Raw genomic sequence first — 24,250 nt, forward strand, 5'->3', positions numbered from 1 at the left:
GTCAAGGTTCCTATATTCCACGTTCCTAAACGCATTTTGCTCTCTTGAACTCTACCCTTCTGTCCTAGCTTCTTCACCCTTCCCCGTCTAATAGGATCACAGTACTTCTTTTGTGTGTCCCGTGTAAAGTTGATAGGAGCATATGCTCCCAAACAACTTTGAGTGGAGTCGTTCGAAAAGAAGTTTCTATAGCCCCCTTGCTCATTTAACACTGCATCCGGGTGCCAATGGAGATACAGCGACCCTTACTCACTTATCACTGTGCTCGGGCCACACAGCGCGCCACTTACGGGTGACGCCCTAGCTTTAGCGCGATTTCATTCTGGATTCATTTTCATAAGGATTCGACGTGATCATGGAGTGCCGGCTGTCGACTACCTGACGCCCTCCCCCTCCTAAGAGACATTCTTTGGAAGATTTTAGAGAAGAAAGGAGTACGAGTAGCATATATCCAAGCTATACAGGATATGTATGAAGGAGCAAAGACTGCCGTAAGAACTCATGAAGGACAAACCGAAAGCTTTCCCATAACTGTAGGATTACATCAAGGCTCATCCTTAAGTCCTTACCTTTTTGCGTTGGTAATGGATGAGTTAACATGACATATTCAAGATGATATTCCTTGGTGTATGCTTTTCGCAGACGATATAGTGTTGATAGATGAAACTCAGGAAGGGGTAAATGCAAAGCTTAACCTTTGGAAAACTATACATATACAATATTGTATATGTATTTGGACATAAGGTATAAAACTTTACTAAAATAATCAAGCTTAAATTTAACAAAAGAAGTAATTGCGAATTGGAATAAAAAACAATATAATAGTTGTTAATAAAAATTCTGACTAAATTTTACAAATAGCATCATAAATTGTTAAAAAATTAACACCATTGAAGGGAACTTTAACGAAAAGCTCCCAGTACTGTTCACTTTAACGAAAAACCACATTTTTACACTAAAAAGTCAATCCTGATACTATTCACTTTACCCTTTATTTTGTCCTTATCGTTAAAACTCAAAGTTTTCAAGCCCTTTTCATTAGTTTTCCTTTGAAAATACTCATCACTCAAATATGTAATTCTATTAAAAACACCATTGAAAATCCCAAGGAAAGGGGTACATATTACTAACCTACCAAACAATTTCTATAGTCATACCAAAGCAAGGAAAGGGGTACATATTCTTAACTTGCCAAAAGGGTTAATAAATTATACCTTTTTTTTAAGGGCTTGTATTCTCTTATCTATATCTTGAGCTGGACCTGCTGATCTACAACAAAAAAGGGTGTAAATACACCAATGAAACAACTTTTAACAGCAAGACTAAGAATAAAATTACTGTATTTAAACATCTCACATACCTCAGCAAGAGTAGTAGTACTACAGTCTGTAGAGGGTGTGCAGTTCTTGGTCTCTCCAACTTCAAACCTTGTCCCACATCAGAAACAATGAGATCATTGTCGATAGAAAGTACAATTTGAAAGTTGGACACAAACTACTCAAACTCGGGCAGCTATGACCAAATGATGATAATTGTATCAAAAAGAAAAAAAAAACAACAAACAACACTCCACATACAATTTGGATTGAAAACTGTATTCAAAATTCCCCTCCTTATTTTATGACATAAAATGAGATACACTGCTATTACAAACAACTCTTCGCATTTGCTATTATAAACCCACCATAAGATACACTGCTATTATAAAAAAAAACTTCACACATAGTGCACAACCTATTTGAAATCTCCATCACTCATTTGAACGAAAATAATGAAATTGTAACCGAGTATGTATTGAAAGAAGAAGGAAGTGAATGAGAGAACTATACCACTCTTTTGGGAATTCAGAAGAGAAGGCTGAAATCAAGAGAGGGCATTGCCATCAATGCCTGCACATTAATACAACAACTGTGCACATTAAAAACACTTCTTATTGTCACCAATATTCCACATTAAAAAGGCTAAAACTAAAAGAAGGGTTTCAAAGAAGCAAAGATGTAAAAATGGTATCACAAAACATTAACATTATTGAGATTTAACCCCCCTAACTTTACACATTGATTAATATAAATTCCAATTAAGAAGAAACCCATCAATCTTCTAAGCATTGACATGTAAATACCTCAAATATTATAACAAAGGCGAATAAATTTAAAATTTAAATAATTAAACAAAAAATAAATTAAGAGAGATAATCTAAACTTGGCATATTGAAGGTTCGAGTAAAAGTACTTGTAGATCTTCTCAAGAATGGTGGTGTTGATCTCCGAGAACGTCACCTCGCCGTGCTCCATTTCAGCAAAACTCCCTACCAACAAAAAACAAAAAAAGATTTCACCCTGCAATTTCAAACCCTAATCCCCAAATTGCTGCTCCACTAAAATCAATTTCAAACCTTAATACCTTAGGTTCTGTAAAAAAATAATCAGAATATGAAAAATCAAATTTGAAATTCTCAAATCTGGAAGTTGAAATTGAAAATTTCAAGAAGCTACCTCCTGTGAGCAGAGGAAGAGATTGATACCTTACCCAATGTTGGAGGTGGTCGGAGTTGACCAAAATTGAGATTTACATCAAGCACTGAATTATGGGATTGAGAGGGTTCTTTCGATGCAGATTTACATCAAGCATTGAATTTTTTCAAGGATCAATTATAACCACACAAAACCCAGATGCAGATTTACATCAAGCATTAAACTTTTCAAAAATTCGAATCAAATTTCATAGCAAAAGGCAAAAACCATCCACAATGAGGCAAAACCCAGATGAAAAAACTCGCCCTTGATCGTCAGATCCCACCACCAGATCTCAGAATGCCACCACAGAAGCCAAATAGAAATGGAGAGAGAGAGAGAGAGAGAGAGAGAGAGAGAGAGATAAAGGAGAACGTACGAGCTTGTGAGGTCCAAATAGTGTCAAGAACCATATCTAAGCTTTGGTTTCTGACGTTTCAATGGAAGATAAGAATCTGAGGAAGAGTGACAGATGAGGAGAGGAGATGAACGAAGAGAAGACCGCATAGAGAGAAATGGAAACGGAAGGAAAAGTCGGGAAGAAAGTCCGAGTATAGCCTTCGATGATGATTGACGCGTGGCCAAGAAAGAAAGAAACAGAAGCCAAAAGAAAGATCAAGAAAAAGGAACAAAAACAGAGGGTTAAACGATGAATGACCTGTGGCAAAGATGGGAAAAATCAGAACTTTGATGTACCAAACAAACAACAAAACGTGGAAGTGAGAAGAAACAAAGGGCATTTCCATCATTTCACTGTTCACGAACAGTGAAAAACAGTGCTAGGGGGAACCCAGTTTTAATATATGTATAATGTCAGCCACTTGATCCTATAACCAACGAAATGCAGAGAAATCTCTTTTGCCAAAACTTTTTCACGAATGTAGTGGTAGTCTTTTTCAACATGCTTAGTCCTAGCATGGAAAATAGGATTCTTGGCTAGAGAGATAGCTGTGACATTATCACAACATAGCTTTGGATTACAAGGTAATTGAAAACCAATGTAAACAAGAAGTTTGCATATCCGTGTTATCTCTACAGCAGTGTTAGCTAATGACCTATATTCAGCTTCTGTGGAGGATCTTGCCATTGTAGACTGCTTTTTGGCACTCCAACTGATAATGGAGTTACCCAAAAACACACAGAAACCACCAGTAGACTTTCTATCAAGGGCACAGTCTGCCCAATCGGCATCTGAGTAGGAATTGATACTTGGTGTTGAAGAACTCTTAGAAAACCAGAGGCCAAAATCAATGGATCCTTTAAGATACCTCAGGATTCACTTGACTGCTTGAAGATGAGACACTTTAGGGCAGTGCATAAATTAGCAAACAAGATTCACTACAAATGAAAGATCTAGTCTAGTCCAGGCAAGATATTGTAGTGCTCCAACAAGTGATCGATACTCAGTAGGGTTATCCAAAAGTGGAGAATTATGATCAAGCTTGGATGTGCTAAGTGGAGTAACACAAGGTTTGCACCATCCATTTGAGCCTTATGCAACACATCCAAAATGTATTTAGTCTGAGAAATGAAAATACCCTTTGAAGATCGTTTAACTTCAATGCCAAGAAAGTAATGTAAGGAACCAAGATCCTTGATTGGAAATATAGCACTCAACTGTCCAATAACTTGTTTGCAGGCTTGTGAAGAATGACCAGTGACAAGTATGTCATCAACATAGACAAGAATGAACACCAACTGATGATCTTTCTTAACAAATAAGGAATGATTAGATTATGAACCAACAAATCCCAAAGAAAGTAATGCACCATTAAGCTTTTCATACCAAGCTCAAAGAGTTTGTTTAAGTCCATACAAGGACTTATGTAACTTGCAAACAAAATTGGGTTGTGTAGAATCCTCAAATCCATAGGGTTGTTACATAAATATAGATTTTGTGAGGTTACCATGAAGAAAAACATTGCTCACATCAAGTTGTTGAGAAACCAATCATATTGGGCAACCAAAGTGAGAAAAAGTCGAATTATTACAGGTTTTGCAATTGGACTGAAGGTTTTAGTGCAGTCTAACCCTTCTTGTTGATGGAATCCCTTTGCAATAAGCTGAGCCTTGTACCTGTCTATGGAACCATCAGGTTTCCTCTTGATTCAAAACACCCACTTGCAACCTACAAGGTTCTGAGATGGAGAGGAAGGAACCAAGGACCAAGTACCAATGTTTAGAAGAGTATTAAACTCTTCTTGCATTGCTTTTCACCAATGAGGATATTTGGATGCCTAGAGATAAGTAGATGGAACATAATCAACACTGAGATGAGATGAGATTGGATGTTTAGTGGCATTTAAGGCTTTAGGTTTGAAGATACCAGATTTTGATCTGGTTTGCATTAGATGAATATTGGTATTAAGATTGATGTAGGATGGGTTGGAATGGTGGTATTTGGTTAAGGCAGTGGTGGAGAGGAATGAGAAATTGGAAGAGTATTTGGTGAGTGGGAGATAGAGGATGAAACTTGAGAATGAGGTGTTAGGGTTGATGTTTGTAGGCAAGGACTAACTGAGGTGAATGTTAGAGTAGATGGGATAGGATGTGATTGTGATGAAGAGTGAATGTGGTGAAGGGATGAATTTGATGGGGATGATTTATGAAAAGGAAAATTACCCTTATAAAAACTAGCATGCCTGGAGATGTAGATCATATTAGAGATAAGATCCAGACACTTATACCCTTTTGTGATTTAAACTGTATCCCAAGAAAACACAATGTTTACTCTTTGGTTCTAACTTAGATGTAGTGTAAGGTTTTAACCAAGGGAAGCAGTTACAACAAAAAACTTTAAGAATGGTATACTTTGGAGCTTTCTTGAATAAGGATTCCCAAGAAGATGATTTTGTGGCAGTGGACATTCTGTTAATGAGATAAATTGTTGTAGAGAAAACATGAACCCAATACTGATGTGGAACCTTTGAAACTGTCAATAAAGTTCTTGCAGTCTCAACAAGATGTTTGTGTTTGTGCTTAGCACACCCATTTTGTTCTGGAGTGTGAGGGCAGCTTAGTTAATGTGTCATACCAGTTTGTGCTCAGCACACCTATTTTGTTCTGGAGTGTGAGGGCAGCTTAGTTTATGTGTAATACCATGAGCAAGTAAGAACTTAGAGAAATTTGAACTCAAGAATTCACCACCATAGTCTGATCGTATAAAAATAATCTTGGTTCCCAACTGATTTTCAATAAGAGCTTTGAATTGAACAAATGTAGAGAGTACATCAGACTATACTTCAAGGGATAAAACCAAGAGTACTTGGTATAGTCATCGACAAAGATCACATAGTATATAACACCATGGATAGAGGTGACAAGAGCTAGTCCCCAGACATCGGTGTGAAGAAGCTTTAATGGCTTTCTTGTGGTACAAGATACAGAGACAAAGGGAAGCTTAAAGCTTTTGCTTATAGCACAATCTGAGCAAAAAACTTTATTTGTAGTACTAGACACATAAATAAATGAATTTGAGACCAACTTATTTAAGATTTTGACAGAAAGATGACCTAGTCTTTGATGCTAAAGATCCCTGAAAGCCTTTGTAACAGCAGCAAAAGCTTTGTGATTACCAGCAACAGATGATGATGCATGAAAAGGGTAGAAACAATCTGTAGACATGTAAATTTCGTTGCATACAAATGATGAATCACAAAGCTCCATGTGACATGATTCATCACAAATGGACAAGTCATCAATGACATGTGGCACAAATCAAGCAAAGGAAATATAAAATCTTCCTAAAAATCCGCACAAAGGAGAAAACTCCCTTAAATTCGGCAAAATGGTCTAGATTGGTCCTAAACTCAGAAAGAAAGTTAAGGCATCTTCATAAAACAAGCAAGAATTGAAGATTGCTCACAAAATAGGCAACAAGGCCGCATAATTTCGGCCAAGGGAGTAAAGTGGCTGAAATTAAGACACAAAACATGCCTAAATTCTCCTATGGACAAATTTGGACATAAATCAAAGCCAAATCCACCCAAAGGCAAGCTTTGAAAAGCTTATAAATACAAGGTCCTCACACAAGCATAAGGGTCGAAAAATCTCTACACAGAATAACCTCTGCACAAATCTTTTAAGACTAATATGATGTTAAAGATCTCTTCGAAGAACATTCAACCAAAGCCAAAGCTTTCTCTCGACCAAAGCCGAAACACTTCCTTTAAGAATCAACAAGCGCTCGTGCCGATTCCTTCAAGACTTTGTTGCAAGCTTATAAACTTGTAGCAACGTTTGTTTCAAGATTAAGTCTCCAAGACCCTCGAAGCAACGAAATCCCGCATCAAACACTACCTTTGCCGCACCCTTGAGGTGAAGATCATCCACGCGGTGTTTTCAAGCTCAAAACTTGAAGTAATCGTTCAACTGTTTGTCTGAGATCAAGTCATCGCGACCCTTAGATTAACAATCACGCATCTACATCAAATTTAAAGACTGAATCAAAGGAAAAGTTGTAAACAGAGATTTTAACCTACAACTTCAAATCAATACAAATCTACTTTGTACACGTGTTCTCGTTTCATTCGTTACAAAATTTTCGTGTTTATACCATCACGAACTGGTCTTCTAAAAAGCATCTTCTCGGAAGAAATATCCTTCACAGTGAAGTGGAAAGGATAAAGATGCATGGAACACTTTTCAATCAGGCACATGAAAAAAAATTTTCAATTGAAAACGATGAGTACTAGTATATAAGGTAGATGAGCCAGAGTGAAAGATAGGCAAACCTTTGCTATCACCAGTGTAGACTTGTTCAGAACCATGATAAGCTTTAGAATTTTGAAGATTGGTGTTGTTGTTGGTTATGTGTGAACTAGCGCCAGAATCTACAAGCCAAGTAGGTGCAGAAAAGGTAGATCCAGTATTTGCAACCATGGTAGAATGATAGGAAGTGTCGGTGTAGCTTGCAATCAATTGCTTCATGATCATATTGGTGGTAGATCTGACAAGGAGTTCGTTTTCCATAGGAATTATAGTATGAACGACCACCACAAGTGAAACGTTGATTGTTCTGCCGATAACTGTTGTGCTGTTAGTTGCCCCTGAAATTACCCCTGCCTTGATAGTTTTTAGGGTTTAAAGAATTGCCACGATGTTGAGAGTAATTTTGAGAACAGCCTTGAGAGAAATTGTGTAGAGAAGCATTCTGAGCGTTCTATGCCTGAGAGTTCACATGTGGCGTGGGAAGAAGACCGGCAGAGGAATTATATGCCAGAAAAGAAGCAATAATAGGCGATTTCTTGTGATTGTTCAATTGAATCTTTTTGCTCATAAGAAGGCCATGTAATTAATCAATTGTAGTAGATCCGATGCGAAATTGAATAGCATTAACAAAGGAATCATACTTCGATGGCAATCCATGAAGCGTGACGGAAATAAGCTCTAAATCCTCAACTAGAGCTCCAACCCTCACAAGAGCATCTGTGATTTCCACAATTTGTTGGAGAAATTGAGCTGCTGTGGATTCTCCTTTAGTGATGTTATGCAGATGAGATCTGAGATCATGAATGTGAGATTGAGATGCAGTAGTTAGTCTTGATTCCAGTTTAGCCCAAAGTTCTTAAAAGGAATTAACTTCAACAGTATAAGGAATTAGGGTTTCAGAAAGTGTAGAATTGATCCAGATGATGATATTTTGATCATTCTCATACCAAGAAACATACTCTGGATTGATAAGAGAGGTGTGATTGTCAAAATCATCAAGTAGCATTTGAGGCAGTAAAGGTGTCTATCCATCAACTATGCCGGTGAGATTGTAGCGACGAAAAATTAGAGCGAACAAAGCACTCCAAATGAGATAATTGGTAGTTGTGAGCTTAATCGGCACCATCAATCCAATGTTCTGAATCATGATGGAGGAAGTCGTCGAAGGTGTGATCGTGACAGAGGAAGTCATCAGATGAGGTTGATGAACCCGAGTTGTAGAGTCAGAGAAGGGAGAAGCAGAAGCAGCCATTGATGTCAAAAGCTAGGGTTTTGGAGATAGAGAAAGTGCAAAGATAGCGATTGCAATCGCGGAGAAAGAAGAAAGAATAAATTGCAGGCGGTGAAGCGTGTTTGGATCAAGCCATGAGATAGAAGGCAGTTGATACCATATTAGGAATAAACTTTTCATTGATTTTAATAATAATATTACAACTTATATGCAATTATTCTTAACCAATGAGAGAAACACCTCATTCTAACTAACTAAAAACAACTATAACAAGCTATCCAATATCTAAGGAAGATTTTTTACACCTACATTTATATTTTTACCCTCAATAAGGACAACATTGGAACCAAAGATAAGCTGAATACCACTACTGGCTCATTTGCTCTGCTTGGCTCCATGTTGCCTCAGGATGTGGCCAAGTTAAGGAATACTAGATCCATCATATTGGGGAAGGCTAGCTTGAGTGAGTGGGCTCAGTTTAAGTCTCTTATAGCACCTGTTGGTTGGAGTGCCAGAGCTTATCAAGGAAAGGTTAGTATGAAGTTATTGTCAAATGCTTGTGAACTCTGAGTTTTGACTAAGAATATGCACATATATAGCCGGTTACAAACTTTTAATCAAAATAGAACTGTAGGACACTAAATAGAACTCTGGGGACACGTCTCAATAATTTGTCCTGCAAGTTTCAACTCTGTAGTGGGCATCAAATCAACTGTTAGTCTCACAAGCCGGGCATGGGTGATTCCGGTAATCCCCAGACAGGACACCATTGGGTACGTTATGTTAATCAAAACAAACACATTTTCCTGAACTTTTCTGCTCTGTTCAAGAACCTACTTGTTTTACAAGAGTAATGTTCATTACTTGTTTCAACAATATATTTGTGCAATGGCTATTAATGAATTGTGTTGTGTTTAACTATATTAGACACACCACGAGAATAGTGTTAGACGCGGTTAATGTTCTTGATGCCATTGTAGGCTATGATTACAATAATCAAGCAACCCGAGAATCGTCCAAGTACGTTCGACATGGTGGTTATAAACAATTCCTTTAGAGATATGGACTCAAAGGAAAGAGATTGGGAATAGTTAGGAATTTGATCTTCACTTCTCGCAACGGATCTCTCCGAGTTCAATCCTTTAAGAAACATTTCAAGACTCTAATTTAAAAACATTTGCACTTCCCAACTGTTATTCTTAGTCTTTCGGCAAATTACAGACAAGCAAGTGTTGTTTTGGTAGACCATCTGGAAATAACCAACCATTGATGTTATCTTGAACTTCAATTTGAGCGGGGAAGCAATAACATCACTGGCTGAGTTCAAATTAGCCTTAAATGCATATCTAAAAGACCTAGTAATATCTCTAGTTCGATCTTTAGCAGATGTAATTGCCTTCAATTTCAAATTGTTGGGTGTGGTAAGTAATTGTTGACTTTTTGTATATATTCCTGTAATCTTGGGATTCTTACTTTAATATGTTTTTATGTAAATTATTTCTTCCCTTATTGATAGGATTGTAACATCTTATAAATCCCTCATTGAGAGATGAATAATATATACAATTATTCCAAAAGAGCATTCTCTTCTTGGTATCAGAGCCTAGGTTAAGGAAGAAAAAAAAAACCCTGCTGTTGTGTGCAAAATCCAGATCACCAAGCCGCGCGCCAGATTGTGTAGCGCGTCGTCCAATCATTAGCCACACCGCCAGTTGTGCTGTGCGCCGTATAACCAACGAGCGACGCTGTCGTTGTTGGATTGATCCCTTTTGTTCGTTTGCTTCGCTGCACCAGAGTCTATACGTATTGTGTTGAAGCCCAGAACTCAGATCTCCATATCTGCCACTATTGGCTATCGCATGCTGCAATCCAAAATCTGAACCCAACCTTGCCTGAACCAACCAGATCCGCCACTGAACTTGCTCGCACCTACCATCGCACCAGTCCACGAACCATTTGCTGTAAGTTTTTGTTTGCTTGCACAAATCCCATATGCTGCAATCCCTTTGTATTTGCACAGACTGAAGAAAGGAAACAATTAAAAAGGGAGAAAACGCAGAAGCATTGCTGCGTTGGAAAAGAAGAAAAGGAAAAGAAAAAAGAAAAAGAAGAAAAGAAAAAGGAAAAAAAAGGAAAAAACAGGAAAAAAAAAGGAAAAAAAAAAGAAAAAAAAGGGAAAATCATTGTATTTTTTTTAGTTGCAGTTTGTATTTTTTTTTTTTTTTGAATTGCAGTTTGTTTTTTTTTTTTGTGGCCCACACGCTACAATTAAAATGGCTCGCGATGAAATCATTACTGCTCGGACCCGTGCTTCTTGCTATCATCCATCCAGCAATTGTCCTTATTATGGTTGGAGAGGACATTCTAAAAATCGTTGTTTCGAACTTATTGGCTATCCTGTTAATTGGGACAAGACTCGTGATCCCCGGTGTAATAAGCCGCGTGCATTAATTGCTGAAACTAAGGTACATTCTGAACATACAGTTAACGATGGTAAGGCTTTAAAGGTTTCTGCATCTGTTACGAATAGTACATGGATAATTGATTCCGATGCTACTGAACATATGACTTGTGATTCTAGACAGGTACAAACCTTAAAACCATCCACCAAAACTATTGTCAGTGTTGCCAATGGTAATCCTGCCCCCATTATTGGGGAAGGTGCTGTCTCCCTTTCAGATACCCTTAATCTTGATACCGTGCTTGTTGTTCCTTCACTTGATTATAATTTATTATATGTTGCTCAAATAACCGTTGCCCTACATTGTCTTGTTATTTTTTGGCCTTCTTTTTGTGTTTTTAAGGATATTCGGACTCGCAAGACGATTGGTTATGGTATCAGAAAAGGGATGCTTTACTACTTGGAGCTGACATCGAACAGTACCCAGATGTTGACTCACGCTCTTATTGTGGGAGGATCTCAGGGGGAGCGGAATAAAGCTTCAGACGTTTGGTTGTGGCATCGTCGACTTGGACATGCTTCTTTCGGTTATTTACAGAGGTTGTTTCCTAGCCTATTTATTAAGAATGACGTTTCTACCTTTAAATGTGGTGTTTGTGAACTAGCTAAAAGTCATCGTACTTCATTTCCATCCAGTTTGACAAAAAGTTATGTTTCGTTTATGATAATTCATTCTGATGTTTAGGGACCATCTAAAACTGCTACATTTGGTGGTGCTTATTGGTTCGTTACTTTTGTTGATGATTGCACACGTATGACTTGGGTTTGTTTGATGAAGTCAAAAAGTGAAGTTCCTTCCTTGTTCCAGCAATTTCACAAAATGGTGCAAGTACAGTATAAGTCACAAATACAGGTTTTCAGGAGTGATAATGGTGGCGAGTATATGAACTCTGACCTTCGTGCCTTTCTGGATCATCATGGTATTGTTCATCAAACGATATGTCCATACACTCCACAACAAAATGGAGTTGCAAAGCGAAAAAACTGTCAACTTCTGGAGGTTGTCCGTGCTTCCTTACTCGAGGGGCGTCTCCCGTTATCCTATTGGGGAGAAACTCTCACCTCGGCTGCGTATCTCATTAATAGCGTTCCATCTCGATCTGTTGTTTTTCAGACGCCTCTTCAGGCTCTCTCCTCACATGTTGATGCTCTTGCAGTTCCAAATCTTCCACCTCACGTGTTTGGCTGTGTGGCTTTTGTTCATCTCCATAAACAGTAGAGGAGTAAGCTTGAACCTCGAGCCTTACGGTGCGTGTTTGTGGGGTATGCTTCTAATGAGAAAAGATATCGCTGCTATCATCCTCCGACAAAAAAGTTGTTTGTCACTGTGGATGTTGCATTTCATGAAAAAGATATGTACTTTGCCCATTCTGAGTCTGCACTTCAGGGGGAGAATCAGACATAAGTTCAAACTCTTGATTATAATATTCCTAATGTGAATCATTTGGGTTTAAGTGGTGATGTATTGGAAACAAGTGGTGATGATTCACAAAAACATAATGATGTGAATCATTTGGACTTAAGTGGTGATGTGTTGGAAACGAGTGGTGATGATTCACAAGAAAATAATGATGTGAATGACTTGGAATTAAGTGGTAATGCCTTGGAGTTAAGAGGTGATCATTCACATGAAAACAATGTTGATGAGCCGACACCGCCAAAAAATTCACTGCCAACCTCATCACCATTAGACAGCTCATTGTCGTCAACTACCTCACAGTCGATCTCACCACCCTTGAGCCCCAATAACCATAAGCCATCGTCTTCGATCCCGGATACATCACCACCACATCGTCTCCCTAACCGTGTCAATCGAGGCATTCCTAAACTTACTTATGAAGCTGACCCTAAATGCAAAATTGGATACCCGATGAATAGACCTAACCAAGAATCTAATGTGTTATACCCTTTAGGTAATTATGTGTCTACCAGCCACCTATCAAAATCAAATAAGTCATTTGTGTTTCAATTATCTATTGTATCTATTCCTAACAGTGTGCAGGAAGCTTTAGCTGATCTACGTTGGCAAGCAGCAATGAATGAAGAATTGAAGTCGTTGAAGAAGAATGCTACCTGGGAAATCACGGACTTGCCAGCTGGCAAGAAACTTGTGGGATGGAAATGGGTCTATACTATCAAGTACAAAGCTGATGGGATAGTGAATCGTTTCAAGGCAAGACTGGTAGCAAAAGGGTACACTAAAAAATATGGAATCAATTATACAGATACATTTGCCCATGTGGCCAAGATTAACACAGTTCGTGTTTTGTTATCCTTGGCTGCGAATCTTAATTGGCCCTTACAACAGTTTGATGTGAAGAATGCCTTTTTGCATGGAGATTTGACAGAAGAAATTTATATGGATCTTCCACCAGGATGTAGTGCTCCAGATAAATACAAAAGAAAGGTATGCAGGTTGAAGAAATCCTTGTATGGTTTGAAGCAATCTCCTCGAGCATGGTTTGGAAGATTCACAAAATCTATGAAAGCATTTGGTTACACACAAAGTAATTCCGATCATACTCTGTTTTTGAAAAGACGAAATGGAAAGTTTACTGCACTCATTGTGTATGTAGATGATATGGTTGTAACAGGGAATGATCCAGAAGAACGTGTAGCCTTGCAAAGATACTTGTCTACAGAATTTGAGATGAAAGATCTTGGATCCCTAAAATATTTTCTACGGATTGAGGTGTCGAGACTCAATTCTAGAATATACTTGTCTCAGAGAAAGTATATTATTGATTTACTACACGAAACCGGCATGTTAGCTTGTCAGCTAGTAGCTACACCATTAGAGGAAGGATTGAAGCTTAGTGTTGATCCTAATCAAGTACCAGTTGACAAAGGGAGATACCAAATGTTAGTAGGCCGTTTAATGTACTTAGCACACACAAGACCAAACCTTGCATATGCCTTGAGTGTAGTGAGTCAATACATGCATGATCCTGGAGAACACCATATGAATGCAGTGATGAGGATTTTGAGATATTTGAAGGGAAGCCCTGGCAAAAGAATATTGTTTAAAAGGAATAATCATCTTAGAGTTGAAGGTTATACTGATGCAGATTGGGCAGGATCAACAGATGACAGGCGCTCAACGTCAGGTTACTTTACATTCATTGGGGGTAACTTGGTTACATGGAGGAGTAAGAAACAAAATGTGGTTGCCCGGTCTAGTGCAAAAGCTGAATACAGAGGTATGGCCTTAGGGATTTGTGAAATTTTATGGCTTAAGCTTCTGCTAAGGGATTTGGGTATAAAACATGATCAGCCTATGAAATTGTTTTGTGATAATAAAGATGCTCGTGACATTGCACATAATCCAGTACAGCACGATAGAACAAAGCATGTTGAGGTTGACCAGTTCTTCATCAAAGAAAAATTGGAAGGGAAGATAATTGAGGTACCAGCAATAAGAACAGAAGATCAGTTGGCAAATATCCTCACAAAGGCTGTTTCAAGTTATAAGTTTTCAAGTTTCCTACACAAGTTGGGCATGTGTGACATATATGCACCAACTTGAGGGGGAGTGTTGACTTTTTGTGTATATTCCTGTAATCTTGGGATTCTTACTTTAATATGTTTTTATGTAAATTATTTCTTCCCTTATTGATAGGATTGTAACATCTTATAAATCCCTCCTTGAGAGATGAATAATATATACAATTATTCCAAAAGAGCATTATCTTCTGTAATATGTAGAAATTTTCATTTTGGTCTTTACATGTAATTAGTGTCTTTGCTGCGTATGACAAGAAGGGTTGTGCCATTTGGGATAACTTTTGGGGGGCTAAAAGGTTCTGAGCCAAAGCTTTTACATATTGCCTATGGCTTTGAGCAAGCTACTAAAGTTAGGAAGTTTCCTACATTTCTACCTTGAAGCTTTAGAACCCAAATTACTTTTTATAATTTTGTCTTTGAACCATGAACGGTGATGTATTGTCTATTGTCGATCCAAATTTCCGCCATTTCTTACTTTGACGAAAATGCAGCCTACTGAAATTTGGTAGACATGGAAGTATATATGGGGGAGTGGCCGGCCATGGTGTTAGGGTTTTACCCTACACATGGCGGCATCCTATTGGCCAAGATTTATTGAGAGAATATTTCCAAGATATTAAATATGAAATATATCTTGAGATAAAGGTGTAATATCCCTAATTGATTTGAATAGGGATTACTTACTTGATGGAGTCAATCTTCAATTAGGAATGTATTACAGATAGGATTTGGTAATTAATCATTATCTTTAATGCCTTGACTTTTGCTTGCCATAGGCAGGTGAGCTGTAGGTATTCAGCTGCTTGGACCTTCAGGGGTGCTAAGCTACGTGTAATAGTATCTGAGAAGGTTGCCCATTTAATGAGGGCAACTTGTCTTTCTTGAGCAAAAGTTCATGTGTCACCTCTAGGATTTTTAAGATTATTTTAGGCTCCACATCTATCATATCTTTAAATGAAACCCTTTTGTTTCATACAAGTAAAATACCAGGATGTTGAGAGCAGTTCACATTAAAGAATATAATGAAAGTCTCATCCTATAGTTTTAGGATAGAATCCTTGTTCTAGTATGGGAGAATTCTAAGTGGTATCTAGAAGTAGATATTGCACCCTCTTAGAAATTACGATTACTTGCGGCGTACGCCAATTCCTAGATTGTAAGAACTCCAAGACTTTAAGATCTGATTGTATCCATATCTGGATCAGATTGCACATTTGCGAAACAAGCATGGTCATCCAGTGAAGTTGCTCGAACTTCGCCTATCGCCCGGGAATAAGGTGATAGTGGCATTACTGCTTCGTCTGAAGTTGTTAAGTCCATGACCGAATTTCTAAAATAACTGTATTCAGATTAGCCTTACTTATGCCCTAGAAAATCATGGTCTCATAATTGTCCCTAATTAGGTATTTGAAAGGCAACATGTTTCCCTTGAAGATGGACAATTATCCAAGGACCATGCCTTTCAGAGTAAGCTGGAATACGTACCGTTTAGTCTTCTTTCTTCGTGTGGCGATCAGATGCTTGTAGAGTATGTAATGATGGGACTTTGTGTTTGTTGTGTGTGCACAAAAAACAAGAAATTACCTCCGATATTCTTCACTGATGTCTAACCGTCATTAAGCCTATTAGAGTAAAACACTTGGAACTTTTCATCCTTTGCTTCCTAGTTTAATCCGTCAATCTTTTCAAAGTAGGTAACTTTGAAGTAAGGAGTACTGAGGCAAAACACAAGTAAGCTTGTGGGGCCGAAACAGAGCTCAAAAGCCTCACCCCTCCCCCCGGTGACATTAATTCAGAAGAATATCACCTCCCAAACTTATATTTATAAAGATTTTCATTGCGATATCCGGAGTACCACCTTACTCCGATACCAGGTATTAAATATTAAACTCATGGAAAACCTTTTGCACCAGGCTCACGGTAATGCATTAACTTGATTAAGGATAAGAAAGTGTCGGATTGTACCGAGAATGACCTCTAGATTTAAATGTCAGTCTAGCATGTTTGAGTTGTCTTTGTTTGTTGATTCCGTTTGTTCTTTCACCTTGCCCCCATTCTAGGTTAGATGATTTCAATAGTGCAACGTGTAACCAAGAAGGGATTTCCTTCTTAGTCTGAATTGCTGATTCATCCCTAGTAAATCTTAAATGAAGTTTTGTTAGGGATTTGGTCACTTGCATGTAGGTTGGAAACACTTTTTGAATCCTTGTCATACCCTATGCATCGAACTTGAGCGTTTCCGATCAGACTACACTTAGCTGGCTTGGGTAAGGCATATCTGCATGTTGGAGCTCCATTGGAATAAAATTTATCTTGAGGATTTTCTAGTCTGGATGCCTCCTTCGGATGAATGAGGAACAATATTCCCAAGATATTAATTAAGAGATGATATCTTAGGATGATGATGGAAACACTCATGATTAATTGTGATTAAAATTCCTTACTTGATGGAGTTGATCTTCAATTGAGAATGTATTAAAGTTATGATTAGTAATTAATCATATCTTTAATGCCCTTGACTTTTCCATGCCACAAGCAAAGGGAGTTTTGAGTAGACGCAGTCAGCTGCTTGGACCTTCAGGATTCTGAGTTGCATATGTGAACATTTGTATGCCCTACCATTTAATGAGAGCATTTGTGTCTTTATTGAGAAAAAATCCATATGTCATCTTTATAATTTTTGGAATTTTTTTTTGCTCCACAATTATCCAGTTCAGTAAAGGGACAAGTTTAGCCTTATGTAATATCCATAAAAAATTGGACCATCGATTTATGAAAAGAATTATGTATTGTTGGGATTGTGGTTTGCTTTGAGGCCACAGTTGCAAATTTTATCTTGGACTTGGTACTTATGTTTTATTACCAAACCGTCGAGAATTTATAGTAATGTTGTAATCGTAACATCCTCCAATAATGACAACTATTATAAGGATGCTAAACATAACGGAAAGAAGGAGAAAATACCTTGTCATTATAAAAGAGATTCATAAACCAAGTGTCATGATGACAAAACTTATGCTTGCAACCCCATCAAGAATTAGATGTGACCGAAGACATAAATGAAATATGTTGAAAGAATTATGGGAATAGTCATGACAGTAGTAATGATCGGGTGCATAATGTTTAAATCTTTAAGTTAGCACCCTGAGCTCAATAATTGGTGATGTTTTTGATATTTTCAGTTTTCCAATATATGTATGCATGTATGAGATTGGATGTTTGATAACAGAAATATTCTTTGACAAAGATATTATTGGATCTTTGTATTGACTTCTCACTAATTAACCGTTTTGAATGATTTATTAGCGTTGTGGTACATGGAAGGAATTATGTCCGTAGATTTAAAACCACCTTGACTTGCATTAGTGAATTACATAAAATCAATATCTATGCTGGCTATTTGATAATGAGGGTGCTTTCAAATATAATGCGCTTATAATGTCTATCTATTAAAACATAAGGCATATGTATCATATGAGTCAAGTGGGAGAATGTAAGAATATTTCAATATTGTAGTGGCTCACATGACATAGTCCATGTGTGAGATATTCGATTTAATGAATATTCTTTTGAAAGTAATCCTACTTGTCAAATTATGAGAATTGATTTCCTATTTTATTACCATGATGGGTGGTATTTGATGATGGACTTCATTGAGAAACAGGTCATCTCTCTGCCTATAATAGTTCACATAATGAAAACACGTATTTGGGTTTTAACGTGCAAGCAAGGCTAGAGAGAGAAATCCTAATTTCCTCCACACCGATAGCTCGTCTATGGATCGCTCCAAGATATAGATTGTAGATGAATTGACAACTAATTATCAAGGTGTGACTTACGTATTCTACATTAATCGTTTGTGGAAACATGAAATTCAAAATCTTAGCTCATGGATTGGGTCTTATGAATTTAACCAATTTTAAGTTTGCACTTTGTTGATAATCCAATGCCTTTTGAGCTTCGTCAAGTTTAAGTCTCATACTTGCTACTTAGTACTACGGTCTAGTGGTTCCTGAGAGGTCTTCTATTCAATTCTCACTAAAGGCGAATTTGAATCACATTATTGCTAGCTCATTGTCAGGCTAAGCCCAACCCCCTTCCTTGTAGTATAGATAATATATTTTGTTAAAAATAAAAAAAAAATCTCATACTTGAAACTCCGTCATTTTCTGATTGAAGTTTCTTTTAACTTCCTCAATGAAGTAGAAAAAGATAATGTTCTTTTTTTTTTGGAACTTTTTGTTAGTTTTTTTTTTTTTTGGACTTTTAACGAAACACTCCCGTTACTGTTCACTTTTAACGAAAAACCACATATTTATCTTTCCTTGGTACTATTCACTACACCTTTATTTGTCATTTTTCATTAAAACTAAAAAAAAAATTGGATTTTTCGTTAATTTTCCTTTTTCTTTATTGGTCCATGGAAATGTGGTTTTAAGTGTATAATTGTTGACCCTAAAAACTAATTTGGGTCAAAAAAATAATACATTCATATCGCCAGCAAAGAATCAAAACTTTGCTCACCAAGTCCAGTATAAAACACAAAATGTCGCCAGCAAAAACCACAAGGCTAAATGTCTTTGGTGTTTAAACGTTGTTTGCCATGCAAACCATGCGTTGGATTATTTTAAGGGAACTTTAATGAAAAGAGTTTCTCAAAACTTTTAATTAACCAAAAACCATCTACTAACTTTATTTAATAAAAAAAGCTTAAACTTCAATAAAAATGATTCAAATTTTAATGAAAATGACAAAAGTTTTACATAACAACAAAACAAAAAAAACAAAAAAAAACATATAGTGACGCGCGGTCCCCATCACACACACACACTCTCTTCCTCACTTAGCCGATCAACCTCTTTCTCTCTCTTCCTCTTTCATATATTCCCATCCATTTTTTTCTCTCATTTCACCTCACCCATCCACATCAACTTTTTTTTTTCTTTTTTTTTTCACCTCTCCCCACTCTTCTCTCTCCTTTCACCTCACTCCATAAACCTTTTATTTTTATTTTATTATTTGTTTATTTGACTATTCTTTGAATTGTTTTAGAACAAACTAAGTAATAATATTACAAAATAAAGAAAAATTCCATTATTCAGTTTTATGAACATTAATACTGTGATTATTTCTTAAACAGAACATTGACTACTTCTTAAACTGAACACTATTTCTTAAATTGAACATTGACTACTTAAACCGAACACTATTTTTTAAAACAAACATTGACTACTTCTTAAACTGAACAGTATTTCCTAAACTAAACACTCACTATATCTTAAACGGAACACTAATACTATCATTACTTCTTGAACTAAACACTGACTATTTTGTAAACTGAACAGTGACTATTTCTTAAACTGAACGCTAGTACTATTACTATTTTGTAAACTAAACACTGACTATTTCTTAAACCGAACACAATACACTATATATTAAACCAAGTAATAGTACTATCACTATTTCATAAACTAAGCACTGACTAATTTTCAAACCAAACACTAGTATTATCACTGTTTCGTAAACTAGTACTGTCATTATTTCGTAAACTAAGCACTAACTATTTCTTAAACAAAAAACTAACTATTTCGTAAACTAAGCACTGACTATTTCTTAAACAAAAAACTAACTATTTCTTAAAATCGAACACTAGCACTATCGCTATTTTTTAAAATATTTCCTTACAAATTACTGTCATGTATTGATGTCAGCAATATATTTTTTTTATCTCAAATTTCTCTCTCTTTTTAAATTATTTTTGGAGTTTGTTGATGTCAGTTTGAAAGGATTTGGTTGGCTCTACCCTCACAATCTCTGCCTTACACTCCCTCTCTCTCTCTCTCTCTCTCTCTCTCTGAACCTTTTCCTTTCCGATGAAATATTTAAAAGGTAATTTGGGTGCTGCTTTTGCACTGTTTATTTTCTGTTGAAAATTACTACTTTTCTTTTCTTTCTTTCTGTACGTAAACAGATTTCTCTCTCTCCCTCTCTAAAAGAATAAAAGCCATTGAAGCTTCACTCTCACGTTTTCCTTCCTAATGAAATGTTTTAAAAATAATTTATTTCATCCATCCATTCCATCTCATCATTCATTGTACTACTCCCACTACTTATTTTGCACTGCACGTTAGTCTTCTTATCAGTTCTATCTGCTCAGTCACAGCAGAGGCTTGATTTGATAATTGAATTGGTTGGTGCGTGCTTACATGCGGTTAGGTTGGATTGTTTTTTATTTTTTTTTTATTTTTTATTTTTTGTCCTTATCATTAAATAAAGTTTGTATATGGTTTTTGGTTAAAATTCAAAATTTTCAAGCCCTTTTGATTAGTTTTCCCTTATTTTAATGAGCCAAATTATCACTCCCATCATCAATTTGGCCTCTATTGACTAGTCTAGATTCTTTATTTTCGTTCTCGATGAACACATAGGGAGTAGATCAGTGCGCATTGGATTATGCTAATTGAAACTAAAGATGATACTAGGGGAAAGAATAATGCTAGAGAAATCAAAATTTTATATCAAATTTGCAAACCAAATGATGTGTCACCAATAAGAAATAAGCACATTAATCAACGCTTAAGTAATAATCTAATTATCAACAACTACATCATTTGGTTTGTAAATTTGGTTTAAAATTTTGGTCTCCCTAGCATTACCCATAGGGGAAAATAAAAAATCTGAAGCCATTGTTTGATAACGATTTTTTTTTTTTAATTAGTAAGTGGTACACATGAACCTTTAGTTATCATCTTGCATTTTGTTTATTTATACAAAGAGAAATGCTAAGAGACTCTTTTAAAAGTGGGACTTTCTGTCACTTCACAGTTTAACGTTAATTATCATGTCAATATTATAAAACATTGTGCCAAAAATATAAGGTGTCAGAGAGTTCATGGAGAGTCTCACTTTTGAGAGAGTCTTCTTAACATTTCTCTTGTACAGAAACAAAACTTCATCTACTTATGACCTGAAATAAAGAAGGGGGTGTAAGAGGAGAAAAAGATTCGTGCTTATCATTCCTTTTTAGTTTATAAAAAGTGAAAAATAAAAATGAAATGGTTATAAAACAACTCTTTGTTGATTCCATTTTTATTTTTTAACAAAAGCGATAGTGATACTTCATTGATACATTACAACATGACTACAAGAAGGATTTCAACTGAATACAGATTCTCCAATTACCAAATCCTTGATCATCATATTTGATTACTAAAAAAAAATTATAAAAGGGCTACCACCAATGGGCAAAACAATCAAAACAGCTATAGAAGAATATATAATATATAATTTTTTATGCTTCAATAGTTCCACTATATAATCCCTTCCTGCCCTTCAAGCTTTGCTATATACAGAGAAAAATGGAAAAGGTCGGTTCAATAATATTTCTCAACCATTTGTTCATAATATGCCTGGCCGCGCCATTAATGGTACAGAGCACCATTGAAAACCCTAGGGAGAACATTGACCAATGGTTCCAAAACCTCCCCCATGCAAAACAGAAGCTGACCAGGCTGCATTTCTACTTCCACGACGTCGTTCTCGGCCCACACCCAACCGTAGTGGCGGTGGCCAACGCATCCCATACCTTCACATCACCCACCTTCTTCGGCCGAGTCAACATCTTCGACAACCCCTTGACCCAGGGACCCGAACCCGGTTCCAAGCTCGTGGGTCGGGCGCAAGGGCTATATGGGTTTACCTCACAGGAGGAAGTGAGCCTGCTTATGGCTATGAACTTTGTTTTCAGGAGTTGGAAGCACAACGGCAGCAGCCTCACCGTTTTGGGGAGGAACCCGGTTGGGCAGTTGGTTAGAGAGTTGCCCATCGTCGGCGGAACCGGTGTTTTTCGGTTGGCACGCGGATTTGTGTTGGCCAAGACTTATTTCTTTAATGCTAGTGTTGCCACTGTTGAATATAATGTTGCAGTTTTGCATTATTGAATGAGATTCGTGGTGTAAATCTGGGTTTATTTTTTAAGATATGTTTCTGGTGTATCCACAACGTGCTAATTAATGGTATTCTTATATTCAAATTATAACACAAATATTTATTTATTATTAATATGTTCTATAACTAAAATATATTATTTATGTCGCTCATTTATATTATAACACGAAAAATAATACATTACGTGGAAAATATTATGCACGCAAAAATTTCTCATTTAGTTCCTATTTGTTCAATAGGTTTCATTGTTTTCTGAAGAGAACTACTCTTCTAATGTCCTCGTTTTGAAAACCTATGAAGTTCTTTTTTATACGAGTCATCAGATTAATCTTATGACAGATTAAATTGTCAACTTAAAAAATCCATGTTACACCAAAAGACAATAATTTTAGGAAGTGATTAAATTAAAAAAAAAATTATTTCTCTCGAGAAAACTTCCTCATTCTTCCCCTTCCACTCCACATCCCCTTCCCCTCCTCCATCTCTCTCTCGATCGTTCACTCACCTTCTCTACTCTTGAGAATTTTTTTTTTTTTCATTTTCACGTATGGAAAAAGGGAGAGGGATCTGTTTCAAAATTTTCACCATCATTGAAAAATTTCATGTAAAAAAAGGGTCCACACGTTCAAGAAGGGGATTCCAATTTTTGAAATTACACAATCTCAATTTTTTTTGGTGCTTTGTAACTAACTAGGTTTGAATATTATTGATAAGCAATTGGATGTGTAAAGTTATTAGGTTTTATGCAATTGGATTGCTCAGTTCAAATATTCGACGAGGAGACAAGGTTTTGTTGAATATTTAAAAAATAATATATATATATATATATATATATATATGAGGCTGTTTGACGGAAAGTTGGGTCATTGACCCAACAATTATATCTTTTCAAATTAGCATTGCAACCTTTTTGCTAATACCCAACGGTTGCTGCATGTTTTACAACATATATAACCTTTGGGTAATTGGTATTTGTATCAGATATGTCCATTGGACATAATGCTGCAATGTGTTATATCCCATGGTGAAAAGACATACTCAAATCAAAGGATGTGTCTAAAGGGTGTAATTCTCTCTATATATAGTGGTGACATTAGTAGAAAAGAATTATTCAGAAATTTGTTGTCTACATAATTTCTTTGCTCTCTTTTCTCTCTACATCACATTCATACAATTTCTTTCTAGTTATTTCTAAGGGAATATAATTCGGTTTCGCTAATCGAATATTCCATATTTTGTTGTATCCTGGAAGTGATTTGTCAAGAACTCTTTAGCAAACTCATTCGAGTGGGGGCAAATAACACTTTAAGGAAACGATTCAAGTCGTACCTCAAAGTCATTATTCGGATTATTCTCCATAATTCTACATTTACTCTAACAATCTTAAAGTGTTATTTTCGTCATGGATAACAAATCTGATAACATGGCTTTGAAGATTATCAATCAAGATGTCTACAAGTTAGACAAATTTGATGGATCAAATTTCACCCGATGGAAGGACAAGATGCGTTTCATGCTTACTGTTCTAAATGTCATATATGTGTTGGACCCGAAATTGGAGCCTATTTGTGAACCAAGTGACAAAGACTCGGACAATATAGTTGCCGATCGATAGAAGCGTGAAGAAGATGAATTGGTATGTCGAGGACACATCTTAGGCACATTATCTGATCGTTTATATGACCTGTATGCACACATTCAATCTCCAAAGGAAATTTGGGAAGCACTTGAACACAAGTACACAACGGAAAAAAGAGGTACCGATAAATTTTTAATGTTCAAATATTATGAATTCACTATGTTTGATAACAAACCCATCCTAGACCAAGTTTATGAATTATTGGTCTTGGTCTCAAAGCTTCGTGGACTTAAAATAATTATTCC

At 36.4% G+C, this 24,250-nt stretch overlaps 1 protein-coding gene across 1 annotated transcript; it reads left to right on the top strand.

The window, feature by feature from the left end:
- The first annotated feature begins 21,843 nt into the window (after positions 1 to 21,843).
- On the top strand, positions 21,844 to 22,359 carry LOC103420421 (dirigent protein 22-like). The gene has a single exon (XM_008358485.4). The coding sequence runs from the start codon at positions 21,844 to 21,846 to the stop codon at positions 22,357 to 22,359; it is 516 nt and encodes a 171-aa protein (XP_008356707.3).
- Positions 22,360 to 24,250: the final 1,891 nt, after the last annotated feature.

This window comes from Malus domestica, chromosome 10, assembly GCF_042453785.1.
Source record: "Malus domestica chromosome 10, GDT2T_hap1".
Classification (NCBI taxonomy): domain Eukaryota; kingdom Viridiplantae; phylum Streptophyta; class Magnoliopsida; order Rosales; family Rosaceae; genus Malus; species Malus domestica.

What these genes read in the sequence shown, in the direction of transcription:
- LOC103420421 (XM_008358485.4), top strand. Translation starts at nt 21,844, where the DNA reads ATGGTACAGAGCACCATTGAAAACCCTAGGGAGAACATTGACCAATGG.